Source organism: Saimiri boliviensis, chromosome 7, assembly GCF_048565385.1.
Source record: "Saimiri boliviensis isolate mSaiBol1 chromosome 7, mSaiBol1.pri, whole genome shotgun sequence".
NCBI lineage: Eukaryota > Metazoa > Chordata > Mammalia > Primates > Cebidae > Saimiri > Saimiri boliviensis.
The window spans coordinates 10220766-10234048 of record NC_133455.1 but is presented as its reverse complement, the minus strand read 5'-3'; the positions used below and the strand labels follow the sequence as shown (position 1 = coordinate 10234048).

The following is a 13283-nucleotide window of genomic DNA, read 5'->3' as shown; positions in this document are numbered from 1 at the left end:
AGTGCAGTGATGGGATCTCAGCTCACTGCAACCTCCACCTCCCTGGTTTAAGCGAGCCTCCCGAGTAGATGGGATTACAGGCACGTGCCCCCATGCCCGGCCTAATAATATGTTTTGTAGCCGTTTTCTTCCCCAGGTCCAGGATCTTGTCTAGGACTATGTTTTGCATTTATTGGTCATGTCTCTAGTTTGTTTTTTTTTTTTTTTTTTTTATGACACAGTCTCATTTCATTGCCCAGACTGGAATGCAATGGCGTGATCTTGGGCTCACTGCAACCCCCACCTCGTGGGTTCAAGCAATTATCATGTCTCAGCTTCCTGAGTAGCTGGGATTACAGGCATGTGCCACCACACTCGGCTAATTTTTGTATTTTTAGTAAAGATGGAATTTCACCATGTTGGCCAGGCTGGTCTCAAACTTCTGGCCTCATATGACCCTCCCACTTCGGCCTCCCAGAATACTAGGATTACAAACATGAGCCACTGCACTCGGCCTCTAGTCTCTTTTAAATCTAGGGCAGTTCTGTGACTTTTTCTTGTCTTTTATGATATTGACATTTTTGAAGAATGTAATCCAGCTGTTTCATAAGCTGCCTTCCAATGTGGGTTTGTCTAATAATGCCTCATGATCAGATTCGAATTATGTATTTTTAGCATCATGCCACGATGCCCAGCTAATTTTTTAATTTTAGTAGAGATGGGATTTCACCATGTTGGCCAGGCTGGTCTCAATCTGCCAACCTCAGGTGGTCCACCTGCCTCAGCCTCCCAAAGTGCTGGGATTACAGGTCTGAGCCACTTTACCCGGCCACCATTAAGTTTTTAATTAGCAATTTTTATATCATTTGGCATTTGATTCAACAAGGATTTTTAAAGTACTTACCAAGAGAATGGATTGTTCTTCAGTGGAAACAGGAGTTAGAAGCATTTCTTGGCCACATAGAATATGTGGCTGACTCTTAGAAACCAGCCTTTACAGATGTTTTAACTTATATGTAAGTTCAAGGTACGCACTAAAAGTTCCTTGAGGCTAGAAACTGCATGTATACATAGCACCTAGCACAGTACTTTGTAAGTCCCAATAAATATATACTGAATTCACAAATGGCTCATTTAAAATTCATGGAGTGTTTTCCTTTTAAAAATTATCTAGGCCGATGGGCGCAGTGGCCCTGTAATCCCAGTACTTTAGGACGCTGAGGTGGGTAGATCACCTGAGGTCAAGAGTTTGAGACCATCCTGGCCAACATGGAGAAATCCCCGTCTCTACTAAAAATACAAAAAAAAAAAAAAAAAAAAAATAGCTGGGCATGGTGGCGAGTGCCTGTAATCCCAGCTACTCAGTAGGCTCAGGCAGGAGAATCGCTTAAACCAGGGAGTTGGAGGTTGCAGTGAGCCGAGTGCTACTGCACTTCAGCCTGGTGACAGAGCAAGACTCCATCTCAACCAAAAAAAATTTTTTTTCTAATACTGGGCTGGGCAAGGTAGCTCATGCAAGTAATCTGAGCACTTTGGGAGGCTGAGGAAGGAGGATGTTTGAGTCCAGGAAGGAGGATGTTTAGACCAGCCTGAGCAACATAGTGAGACCCCATCTGTATAAAAATTTTAAATATTAGCCAGGTGCCATGATGTGCACCTGTGGTCTCAGCTACTCGGGAGACTGAGGCAAGAGGACTGCTTGAGCACAGGAGGTTGAGGCTGCAGTGAGCCGTGGTTGTGCCACTGTATTCCAGCCTGAGTGACAGAGCAAGACCCTGTCTCCAAAAACAAAAATAAATCAAAATAAAAATTATCCAATGCAGGTAAGCTCCAGGAGGACAGGAACATTTGCTTTATTTGCTCAGGCAATCTCTATAGTTAGAATTGTGCCTATCATATAGTACGTGCTCAGTGAGTATTTGTTGAGTGAATGAATGTGAGTAAACCCATCATTTAGGCAAAAAAATCTTTTCATAAAGTAATCATTTACATTATAATTTTTCTATGTAAACATAATCTTGTATATTAGGTTTTTTTATCTAATAGATTTTCAGAGAGATGAATGAATGTTTAATCATAAACTTTTTTAGTTTTTGACCTGTTTTTCCTATTTTTTCCAAGAAACCATCAGAATTATTTGAACTTCAAGAAGATGAAGCCCTACGAAGGTACTCTTTTCCTTTACTTGTGTTCACCTATGTTGTGGTGCAAAATAGGAATCTTACCGTACATTTTTCAGCAGTTGATTTTTTAAAGGGCTTTCTTAATAAACTCGGGTCAGAGTTTATGAAATGAATCAGTCCATTGATACATGGCTAGGAGTCTCTCCAGTGGAAAATATCAGAGCCAGCCAAGATCTAAAATTTCTCAACACCCATGAGGGCTGAGGGTTCCTAGCATACCTTTAGGTGGAAGGTGCCTCTCAAGCAGAAGAAAACTCTTTCTTAATTAGGACTTTGGCCCCAGACCCAGACTTTGGCACCCATATGAAATATAAATATAGACACCTTTATATTCTCTTACCTTGCTAAGCTGAGTTGGTTCAGATACAGGCCACCAGATTCCTTTTGCCCTTTTACCTAGAAAGGCCCATTGATTTTATCTAATGTGCTAGATCTGATTTGTCATGGCTTGCATTCTGGAGAAGACTCTTATCTGGGCCCTAGTCAGAACAAATGTGGCAGCCCATTAATGATGCCTGGCATAGGCATGGATAGGGAGCATAGTGGCTCACATGCCAGCCAGCTTTTCCTAAATCAAAAAGCTTGTTTGATCTTCCTAGCCTATGACATTTTGGGCTGGATGATTAAAAAAAAAAAAAAAGCAAAAAGAAAGAAACAAGGTCTTCCTAGCCTAAACCAAAAGTAGGCCAAGTGGCTTTGGAGGCTGTATGTCCAACCTCAGCCTTGGAGAGCTGATACAAAAGACGGAAAGACAACCCCAAGAAATGAATTTCTTCTGGTTTGGAGCAGAGAGCTGTCCTAACTACCCATGCCCTCTTTCCCTCTGGACTCCCACCTTGGCCTCATTTAGTTTTTTGTTGTTTTTTTTTTTGAGACAGGGTCTCACTATGTTGCCCAGGCTGGAATGCAGTGGTATAATCTTGGCTCACTGCAACCTCTGCTTCCGGGTTCAAGCAATTCTCTTGCTTTAGCCTCCCAAGTAGCTGGGATTATAGGCACTTGCCACCATGCCCGGCCAATTTTTGTATTTTTAGTAGAGACAGGGTTTCACCATGTTGGTAAGGCTGGTCTCGAAGTCCTAACTTTGTGATCCGCCTGCCTTGGTTTCCAAAGTGCTGGGATTACAGGTGTGAACCACCACACACGGCCTCGTTTAGTCTTTTAAGGGAAGGGGCATCTTTGTTCAAACAAGAGGTAGCTCCTGGTATGTCTAACTGAACTAACCACATGGAAAGTCTTGGAGGGAAGTGATTTGAAGAGAGAAGAGAAAAAGGAAATCCCAAAAGGCTACTTAATACAAAATTTATAATGTGCTGCTTTTTCCACTAAAAGCTCTGCCCCAGCCCTCCTCCAGCCGGCCTAATTCATCCTTCCTTCCTGGAGAGGGGCCAGCTTGCCCTGGGTCTAGAGCAGGCGTCCCCAAATTACGGCCCCGCGGGCCGCATGTGGCCCCCTGAGGCCATTTATCTGGCCCCCTGCCGCACTTCAGGAAGGGGCACCTCTTTCATTGGTGGTCAGTGAGAGGAGCGCAGTATGTGGCGACCCTCCAACGGTCTGAGGGACAGTGAACTGGCCCCCTGTGTAAAAAGTTTGGGGACGCCTGGTCTAGAGGTTGAAATGGGCTGCTAACAAGGTCCTGCATACCAAACACAGAACTTCCCATGTTTAGCATTCAAGGGACTTTAAAGCTATGGTTTATATTAGTTTCTTTTTTTTTTTTTTTTCCTGAATATCTTTCTTGAATTAATTATATTAGTTTCTTAAATAGAATTTAAGGGATCAGAGATTGATTAGCTATTCTATAGATAAGGAGGCTGAAGCCTGGCATTTGTTGCATGTATTATCACCTTTAGCAACAAAAGAAATCAAGAAAAGATTAAGCAATCTTTAAAGCAAAAACGTCTTTCTGGTCTGCCTTTCAGTTGTCTAATGACCTTTCCATGGATGGAAAGATAAGTCTGTTGTTTTGGTAAATCCATCATGAAATTAAAAGTTAAATGTAATTCAATTTTTTTTCCAGAGTGCAATATCTCCTTCTGTCTCGTCCAATTGATTATAGTTCAAGAATGCTGTTTGTATTTGCAACGTCAACTACAACTGTAAGCTCTGGAAACTTAATCCAGTCTCTTCTGTGCATCTCAGCTTAACATTTTTTTCCTGTTTATTTACTATGCTTGATTGCATTAACAGATGATTCAGATAATGCTTACGTACATATGTACTCAAAGTCTGTCTCATCTCCTAAGCAAGCATTGTTTTTTGCACCATGCTCCATTTAGTGCTGGCCTCTGTAACATCTGCTTAGCTTGCCGTATGGTGCACCTGTTGACAGTTTCCACTGGCTGTCTGCATTCACAGTGGTTAACTCCCTGGTCAGTCCACATTCCTGAAGCCAGGAGCCAAACACACTGGCCATGAACAAGTCTCCACCATGGCCTTATCTGGCTGCGTACTCTGGTCAGACCATCCCCTCTGCCCACTAAAGTTTAGCTAGACTGAACTTGCAGTTTTCCCTGTGGCAGCATGACCTTTGGCTTCAGGCTCTTGCATATAGAAATGTCCTCTGAGGTAGTTGGAGCAGAGAGAGAAGTGGGTGGAGCCAGTAGGCAAATGATTCTCAGATTAAAAGGAGGAAGTCTGAGGTGCTGATTGTAAAGTCCCATAACAGGAAGGAAAAAGCCTCTCCTTATTTTCTCTGCATATAAAAACTTATGACCTAAAAATGGTATTTCATGAAAGGTGGCTAGTGCAGCTCACAGCTCAGCTGTGTACGTGCTTTTCCTTGCAATGTGCCTTATGTGTACTTCCCCTTAATTAGTATTAGCATGTATTCAAATGTGAATTCACATTAATATGATATATAGTAATCCCTCCGTATCTGTGGGAGGACTGGTTCCAGGACCCCCCGAGGATACCAAAATCTGAGGACGCTCAAGTCTCTTATATAAAATGATGTCATATTTTATGCATGTCATCTATACACATCCTTCTGTATACCTTAAGTCATCTCTGGGTTACTTATAATACAATGCCTGCAAATCACTTCATCCACATGGATTCAGTGCAGTACTTGGCATGCAGCAAATTCATGTTTTGCTTTTTAGAACTTCATGGAATTTTTTTTTTCTTGAATATTTTTGATCCACTGTTGGTTGATTCCATGAATGCAGAACCTATGAATACAAAAGGCTGACTGTAGATTCAAAAGTTGAGGTTTAGTAAAATTAATTTTTACTGCTTCATCAAGAACATTCTGACTGGGCTTGGTGGCTCATGCCTGTGATCCCAGCACTTTGGGAGGCCAAGGAGGAAGAATTGCTTGGACCCAGGAGTTCAAGACCAGCCTGGGCAACATAGCAAAATCCCGTCTTGGAAGGAAATTTTTTTTTTTTTGGAGACAGAATCTCAAATCTATTGCTCAGGCTGGAATGTAATGGCACGATCTTGGCTCACTGCAATCTCCACCTCCCAGGTTCAAGTGATTTTCCTGCCTCAGCCTCCCGAATAGCTGGGATTACAGGCACATGCCACCACACCTGGCTAATTTTTGTATTTTTAGTAGAGACAGGGTTTCACCATATTGGCCAGACTGGTCTCAAACTCCTGACCTCAGGTGATCTGCCCGCCTGGGCCTCCCAAATTGCAGGGATTATAGGCATCAGCCACTGCACCTGGCCCATCAGGGACATTCTTAAGTGAAAGTTGTCTTTGGTTTTCAATACTGCCAAGGCACGCCTGTGGATACAAAGGCTGCAACAACAGTTGGGGGCTCTGCCTCGATTCTGCTTGCAGTTTCACCCACCATTGCTTTTGCACGATCAGTGCAAATATCAACACAGTGTAAAGGCAAATAACATCTTAGTATCATGAAAACAGCTGTGACCCTTTCCCTCCTGAAGGAATCTCAGGAATACCCCTCCAGGTGTCCATGGGCTACTTGTTAAGAACCAGTTACGCACAATGCCTTCTGCAACTGCAGAGATTGACTTTACATTTTAAAATAATTGCATTGTTTATGTTGCCTATGTTGAAACTCATTTACCCAACTACAATGTGCAGGTGTTAAACTCTCCAAACCTTTTTTGGTTTTGCAGACATTAGGTATGCATCAGTTAACTTTTGCCCACAGAACTCGAGCTCTTCAGTGTCTCTTCTATTTGGCTGACAAGGAAACTATAGAATCCCTCTTTAAAAAACCCATTGAAGAAGTGAAGTAAGTAGAAATGTTTAAATTGTATTAAGAAATAGGAAACAGGTCATTTTTTGGAGCTGTACCTTTTAAGCCCTGAATTCAGAAGAGCGTTGTAGAGTAACTATGTGAATACAGTTCTGTTGCCTTGAATATCCTTGACATTTTGGTAAAGGGAAAATAGGCCTTTGAGAACATCTTGTTTCCATCGTTTCTTGGAGCCATTTAGAAACTGAATGGTTTCCTTATCTTGTTCCAGTTGATTTCTATCTAATGTTTTATATATTTGGTGAATATATTTAGAAGTCCAAAATGGACATTTAAAACAAACTGACCTAATATTTCCATATGGTGGTTTTTATTTTAAATGTAAATGTGGCCTATGAGAATGATTCTTAGAAACGTTTCTGTTTTCCAGATCTTATTTGAAATGTATAACTTTCCTGGCATCATTTGAGTCTTTGAATATCCCCATCACATATGAGTTATTTTGCAACAGTCCTAAAGAAGGAATGATTAAGGGCCTATGGAAAAACCACAGCCACGAGTCCATGGTTGGTACACCTCACTGCCGCATTCCCGATTTCCTGCCCCTTTTCAGATTCCTGAAAGATAAAACCAGAAAGTCTTTTTTTTTTTTTAAAGACAGAGTTTTGCACTGTTCCCCAGGCTGGAGTGCAGTGGTGTGATCTCGACTCGCTGCAACCTCCGCCTCCCAGGTTCAAGCAATTCTCCTGCCTCAGCTTCCCATGTAGCTGGGATTATAGGCGCTCACCCACCATGCCTGGCTAATTTTTGTATTTTTAGTAGAGACAAGGTTGCATCATGTTGGCCAGGCTGGTCTCAAACTCCTGACCTCAGACAATCCACCCACCTGGGCCTCCCAAAGTGCTGGGATTACAGTGTGAACCACCTTGCCTGACCCCAGAAAGTCTTTATCCCTGAACTGCTCTACTGCTCTGAGACCTTTCTACTCTCCTGTACCAGCATGTGATAGATAAGGCAATGTGGAAGCTCCCTTTACCTCTTTTGTCTTCAAGTCTACTGGCTAACGTCATCCCTGGCAACGAGAGAGCACATTTTTTTTTTTTTTTTTTTGAGACGGAGTTTCGCTCTTGTTACCCAGGCTGGAGTGCAATGGCGCGATCTCGGCTCACCGCAACCTCCGCCTCCCGGGTTCAGGCAATTCTCCTGCCTCAGCCTCCTGAGTAGCTGGGATTACAGGCATGCACCACCATGCCCAGCTAATTTTTTGTATTTTTAGTAGAGACGGGGTTTCACCATGTTGACCAGGATGGTCTCGATCTCTCGACCTCGTGATCCACCCACCTCGGCCTCCCAAAGTGCTGGGATTACAGGCTTGAGCCACCGCGCCCGGCGAGAGAGCACTTTTATAATCCCTCCCACGGTTTATCTGTCCTTATCTGGACAGGGAAAGGAGACTGTCTGGTAGAGAGAGGATATCGTTTCTCTTCCTCTTAGTTGCCTTTGGGAATTTAGTCTCTGAGGCAGTTGGAGGCGAGGGTAGGAAGGTTTTTTTGTTCCAACAGGCAAACTTTTTCAATAGAAGAAAGAAAGGGGGAGGAGATGTCTGAGATGGTGTCTGTGCGTCCATAACAGCAAGAAAAAGAAGAGTCTCTTTTTTGTTGTTTCTTTCATTAGAAAGATGAGGCCCTTCAATAGACATTCACAGATTAGAAGCATATTTTGTATTAAGCTGCCCCACTTTTCCAAAGATGGCTTGATTGACTGGTGTCTTGGAGCAGCATGACTTTTTTCTTTTTTCCCCCCCACTCTCTTTTTGGCTTTAGGCAGTAAGATTGGTGACTGAGCTTTGTTTAGAATACAAAATCTATGACCTGCAGCTTTGGAATGGATTCTTGCAAAAGCTTCTGGGCTTCAATATGGTAAGTTAAGACTCAGTGCCCTCAACTGAGTATAACTGAAAGCTTTTGCACAGCATCCTCTAAACATTCTGGATTGATACTTGTTATGGAACAGATTTATGGTGAAAACACAGTCACTCTTACTGAGTTGATGCCAAATTTAAAGAACTTGGTGTTAGACCAAAGAGTGCAAAATCAAAAATGACATAAATTTCACGGGAAACAAATGGAAGGTTCCTAGCCTTTTTTGATATTTATGAACTTGTAAGTGAACTTCTCTGGCAGTTATCCTGGAAGATAAAGTTTTACCAGTACTTCTTTTGGAACTTTAAGAATCTGGTATTTCACATTGAAATTTTCCATTTTGGTGGTCTTTAGAACTTTTTTATTTTTTATTTTTTACAGATTCCTTATCTAAGGAAAGTTTTAAAAGCGATTTCCAGTATCCATTCTCTATGGCAGGTATGTAGTTTTTAAAAATAAATTTTATTGAATTTAATCTTTATACTTTCTGGCCTTGTGACTAAAATTAAATAGTCAACTCCTTCATAAAGAACAGAACTGAGCCAAGTACAGTGGATCACTCCTGTAAATCCAACACTTTGGGAGGCCAAGGTAGAAGAATCACTTGAGCACAGGAGTTTGAGGCTGCAGTGAGCCATGATTGTACCATTGCACTCCAGCTCTGGCCTGGGCAACAGAGCTAGATCCTTTCCTTAAAATAAAGAAAGAAGAAACAAAACTGATTGGCTGCAGGATGATGTTTCATTAAAGTTGTACCTGGACCTGTAATACTCAGCTCACATTACCTCCTGAAGATAACCACTTGCCTGAGTTCTCCAGGCCTCATGAGTCACATCTTCATTTATGCTTGCAAGACATTTTGACTCCACTCTGACTTTTGTCACCATATAGTTTATTTATTTATTTATTTATTTTATTTTTATTTTTTCTCTAAGAAGTGCTGTTTGTTTACTGCTACCATTTCTATTTTCAGAGGCTTCGGGTCTTGTTGGTACTTGTCATGGGCATTTTCACCTTATTCTCCTGTAGTATTTTCTTTTCTTCTTTTTTCTTTCTTTTTTTTAAAGAATAAAGAGCCGGGTGCGGTGGCTCAAGCCTGTAATCCCAGCACTTTGGGAGGCCGAGGCGGGTGGATCACAAGGTCAAGAGATTGAGACCATCCTGGTCAACATGGTGAAACCCCATCTCTACTAAAAATACAAAACATTAGCTGGGCATGGTGGCGCATGCCTGTAATCCCAGCTACTCAGGAGGTTGAGGCAGGAGAATTGCCTGAACCCAGGAGGCGGAGGTTGCAGTGAGCCGAGATCACACCATTGCACTCCAGCCTGGGTAACAAGAGTGAAACTCTATCTCAAAAAAAAAAAAAAAAGAATAAAGAAGAGGGAGAAAGAGGGAGAGAGGATGGGGGTATTGCTTTATTGCCCGGGCTAGAATGCAGTCCAAATATGGGTATGCCTATAATTGTCCTTAATAATGGAGATATAAAAGAAAATGAGGGAAGAGAATAACAAACAAGGAGCCAACCAACATTTCGTTTAAACTTCTAAGTTGATATGATGTGGTACTGATAAGAGTATATATTTTGTATATTTAAAGTGGAGAGTTCTATAAATGTTAATTACATTTACTTGTTCCAGATCTGAGTTCAAGTCCTGGATATCGTTGTTAATCTTCTGTCTCATTGATCTATCTAATATTAATGTTGAAGTCTCCCACTATTATTGTGTGGGAGTCTAAGTCTCTTTATAAGTCTTGTATGTCTGCATATTCCTGTATTGGGTGTGTATATATTTAGGATCTTTAGCTCTTCTTGTTGTTGCATTGATCCTTTTATTATTATATAATGTCCTTCTTTGCTTCTTTTGATCTTTGTTGCTTAATTGTAACTTCTGCTTTTTATTTATTTATTTTAGCTCTCTGGTTGGTTGGTAAATCCTTCTCCATCCCTTGTTTTGAGTCTTTGTGTATCCTTGAATGTGAGATGGGTCTGGATGCAGCATACTGATGGGTTTTAGTTTTTTATTCAAATTGCCTGTCTGTCTTTGGATTGGGGGATTTAGTCAATTTAAATTTAGAATTAGTAATAATATATGTGACTTTAATACTGCCATTTAATATTAGCTGGCTATTTTGCCCATTAGTTGATGTAAATTCTTCATTATATTGATGCTCTTTTTGGTATTTTTTTAGAAAGGCTGATACTGTTTGTTCCTTTCTATGTGTAGTGGTTCTTTCAGAAGCTCTTGTAAAGCAGGCCTGGTGGTGATGAAATCTCTGAGTGCTTGCTTATTCACAAAAAACTATTTTTCCTTCACTTGTGAAGCTTAGTTTGGCTGGATGTGAAATTCTTGGTTGAAAGTTCTTTTCTTTAAGGATGTTGAATATTGGTCCCCACTCTCTTCTGGCTTGTAGGGTTTCTGCTGAGAGATCTGATAGGCTTCCCTTTGTGGGTAACCTGACCTTTCTCTCTAGCTGCCCTTAGTATTTTCTCCTTCATTTCAACCCTGGTGAATCTGACGATTATGTGCCTTGGAGTTGCTCTTCTTGAGGAATATCTCTGTGGTGTTCTCTGTATTACCTGGAGTTGAATATTATCCTGCCTTACTAGGTTGGGAAAATTTTCCTGAATAATGTCCTGAAGTGTATTTTCCAGCTTGGATTCATTCTCTTCGTCACATTCAGGTACACCTATCAAGCGTAGATTAGGTCTTTTCACATAATCCCATATTTCTTGGAGATTTTGCTCGTTCCTTTTTATCCTTTTTTCTCTAATCTTGTCTTCTTGTTTTATTTCATTGAGTTGGTCTTCGACCTCTGATATCCTTTCTTCTGCTTGATCAGTTCGGCTGTTAAAACTTGTGCATACTTCACGAAGTTCTCGTATTGTGTTTTTCAGCTCCATCAATTCACTTACATTCCTCTCTAAATTGTGTATTCTTGTTAACATTTCGTCAAATCTTTTTTCAAAGTTCTTAGTTTCTTTGGATTGGGTTAAAACAAGTTCTTTTAATTCACAGAAGTTTCTCATTATCCACATTTTGAAGCCTGCTTCTGTAATTGGAACACACTCGTTCTCCATCAAGCCTTGTTCAGTTGCTGATGAGGAACTGTGATCCCCCGCTGAGGGAGAGGCATTCTAATCTTGAGTATTCTCAGCCTTTTTTGGCTGTTTTCTTCCCTTCGTTGTAGACTTATCCATCTGTGGTCTTTATAATTACCGTCTTTGTAATTGGGTTTCTGAGTGGACATCCAACTTATTGATTCTAAGCGCCGAAATCTGAGCAACCCACTGCAGCAACTAAATCAGCAGCGTTAAGATTGATGGTGCTTTTCTGACTCTGCACCAAGAACTGACGCTCCAAGGCGCCGGCAAAACCGCCTCGCCGGTCACAAGAGTCGCGCTGGCAACCCATGGGGCTCCTCCGCTGAGAATCTCCTGGTGCGTGAGCAACAAGAATTCATGTGAAGGTGTGGCGTCCTCTCATTCTTTGCGCTTTCATTGGCAGCTACAATCCCGAGCTGCTAGTGATCAGCCATCTTGGATCTCTCTCCGTCTCCCATATACTTTATTTTAATTACATGTGGACTGCTCCCTCACAGATTTTGAAGATCTTTAAAGTCGGATACCATGGCTTGTTTGTTTTTTCTAAATTTCACATAAGCTGTGTGTCCATATAATCATGATGATATATAGTATGTAGAAATATATAATTTATTATTAGTTTAATAGGTTAGGCTAATATAGAAATATACTGAGTAAAACATGAAAATTCTCTCTTACAAATAGTAATTTCCCTTCATAATTATCTCCCTGAGGGAATGACTGCTTGCAATTTCTGCAAGCAGTCAGTGTATTTTAGAGCTTTCCTATTATACAGGCATGTATGCATGTGTGTGCATATCTACAGTGTATACATTTATGCACACATAAATGCAATCACATTCTAAACAAAGTGTTTTTTTCATATAACAATGGTCTCTGGAGATTATTCCATATCAGCACATATACATCTAATTGATTTATTGAGATACAGTTCATATGTAAAATTTATCCTTTTAAATTATACAATGAAATAGTTTTTCGTGTATGCACAGTTATACAGACATCACCATTATCTAATTCCAGAACATTTTCCTTTCCCCAAATAGAAAACTCATATCCATTAGCAATCATTCCCATTCCTCACTCCCTTTAGCCCCCAGTGACCACTAATCCTTCTGTCCATGGATGTGCCTATTCTGGACATTTCATATCAATGGAATTTCCTGCTATGTGGCATTCCATGTCTGGCTTCTTTCACTCAGCATCATGTTTTAAGGTTCATCCACATTGCAGCATGGACCAGAACTCCATTCCTCTTTATTGCCAAATAATGTTCCATTTTATGGATAGACCACTTTTATTTATCCATTTGTCAGTTGATAAACATTTGGGTTTCTGGTTTTGGTCATTATAAATAATGCTGCTATGAACATTTGTGTACAAGTTTTCACATCAACATGTTTTCATTCCTCTTGAGTGTATACCTAGGAGTAGGCTTGTTTTGTCTTCTGGTAACACTCTGTTTAGCCTTTTGAGGTATTTCATTATGTTTAATGCTTGATTATTCTCCATAATATGTAGTAAAATGTACCCAAAGTTATTTAACCACTCCTCTATTGATGGAAGTTTACTTTTTTTTTTTCTTTAAATATATAGAGATGGGTGTCTTGTTATGTTGTCTAAGTTGTTCTTGAACTCCTGGGCTCAAACAATCCTGCCTTGACCTCCCAAAGTACTGGGATTACAGGTGTGAGCCACCGTTCCTGGCCAATGCTCTTTCCTTATTCACCTTCTTGAAATTCTTTCTCTTGTCCCCTTCCTCCTTTCCTGTGACCCTGGCACATAACTGGCTAAGGATTAATTTTATTTTCTGAGTTGGGTTCTGACTTTTTGCCAAAAGAAACAATGAATCAGCCAGGGTTGTATAATGAGATCCTGAAACGTACTGTTATGAAGAACATTATGCTAGAACCTTA

General features: G+C 40.8%; 1 protein-coding gene across 4 annotated transcripts in view; it reads left to right on the top strand.

The window, feature by feature from the left end:
- The window catches only part of KNTC1 (kinetochore associated 1), a 110514-nt gene that overhangs the window by 87787 nt on the left and 9444 nt on the right, over window positions 1-13283 (top strand). For all 4 annotated transcript variants that reach the window (XM_074402113.1, XM_074402112.1, XM_074402110.1 and 1 more), the window contains 6 exons: window positions 2101-2147; window positions 4183-4261; window positions 6257-6375; window positions 6770-6905; window positions 8163-8258; window positions 8643-8699. In XM_074402113.1, coding sequence (XP_074258214.1) covers window positions 2101-2147; window positions 4183-4261; window positions 6257-6375; window positions 6770-6905; window positions 8163-8258; window positions 8643-8699 — 534 coding nt within the window. The remainder of the gene's footprint in view (window positions 1-2100; window positions 2148-4182; window positions 4262-6256; window positions 6376-6769; window positions 6906-8162; window positions 8259-8642; window positions 8700-13283) is intronic.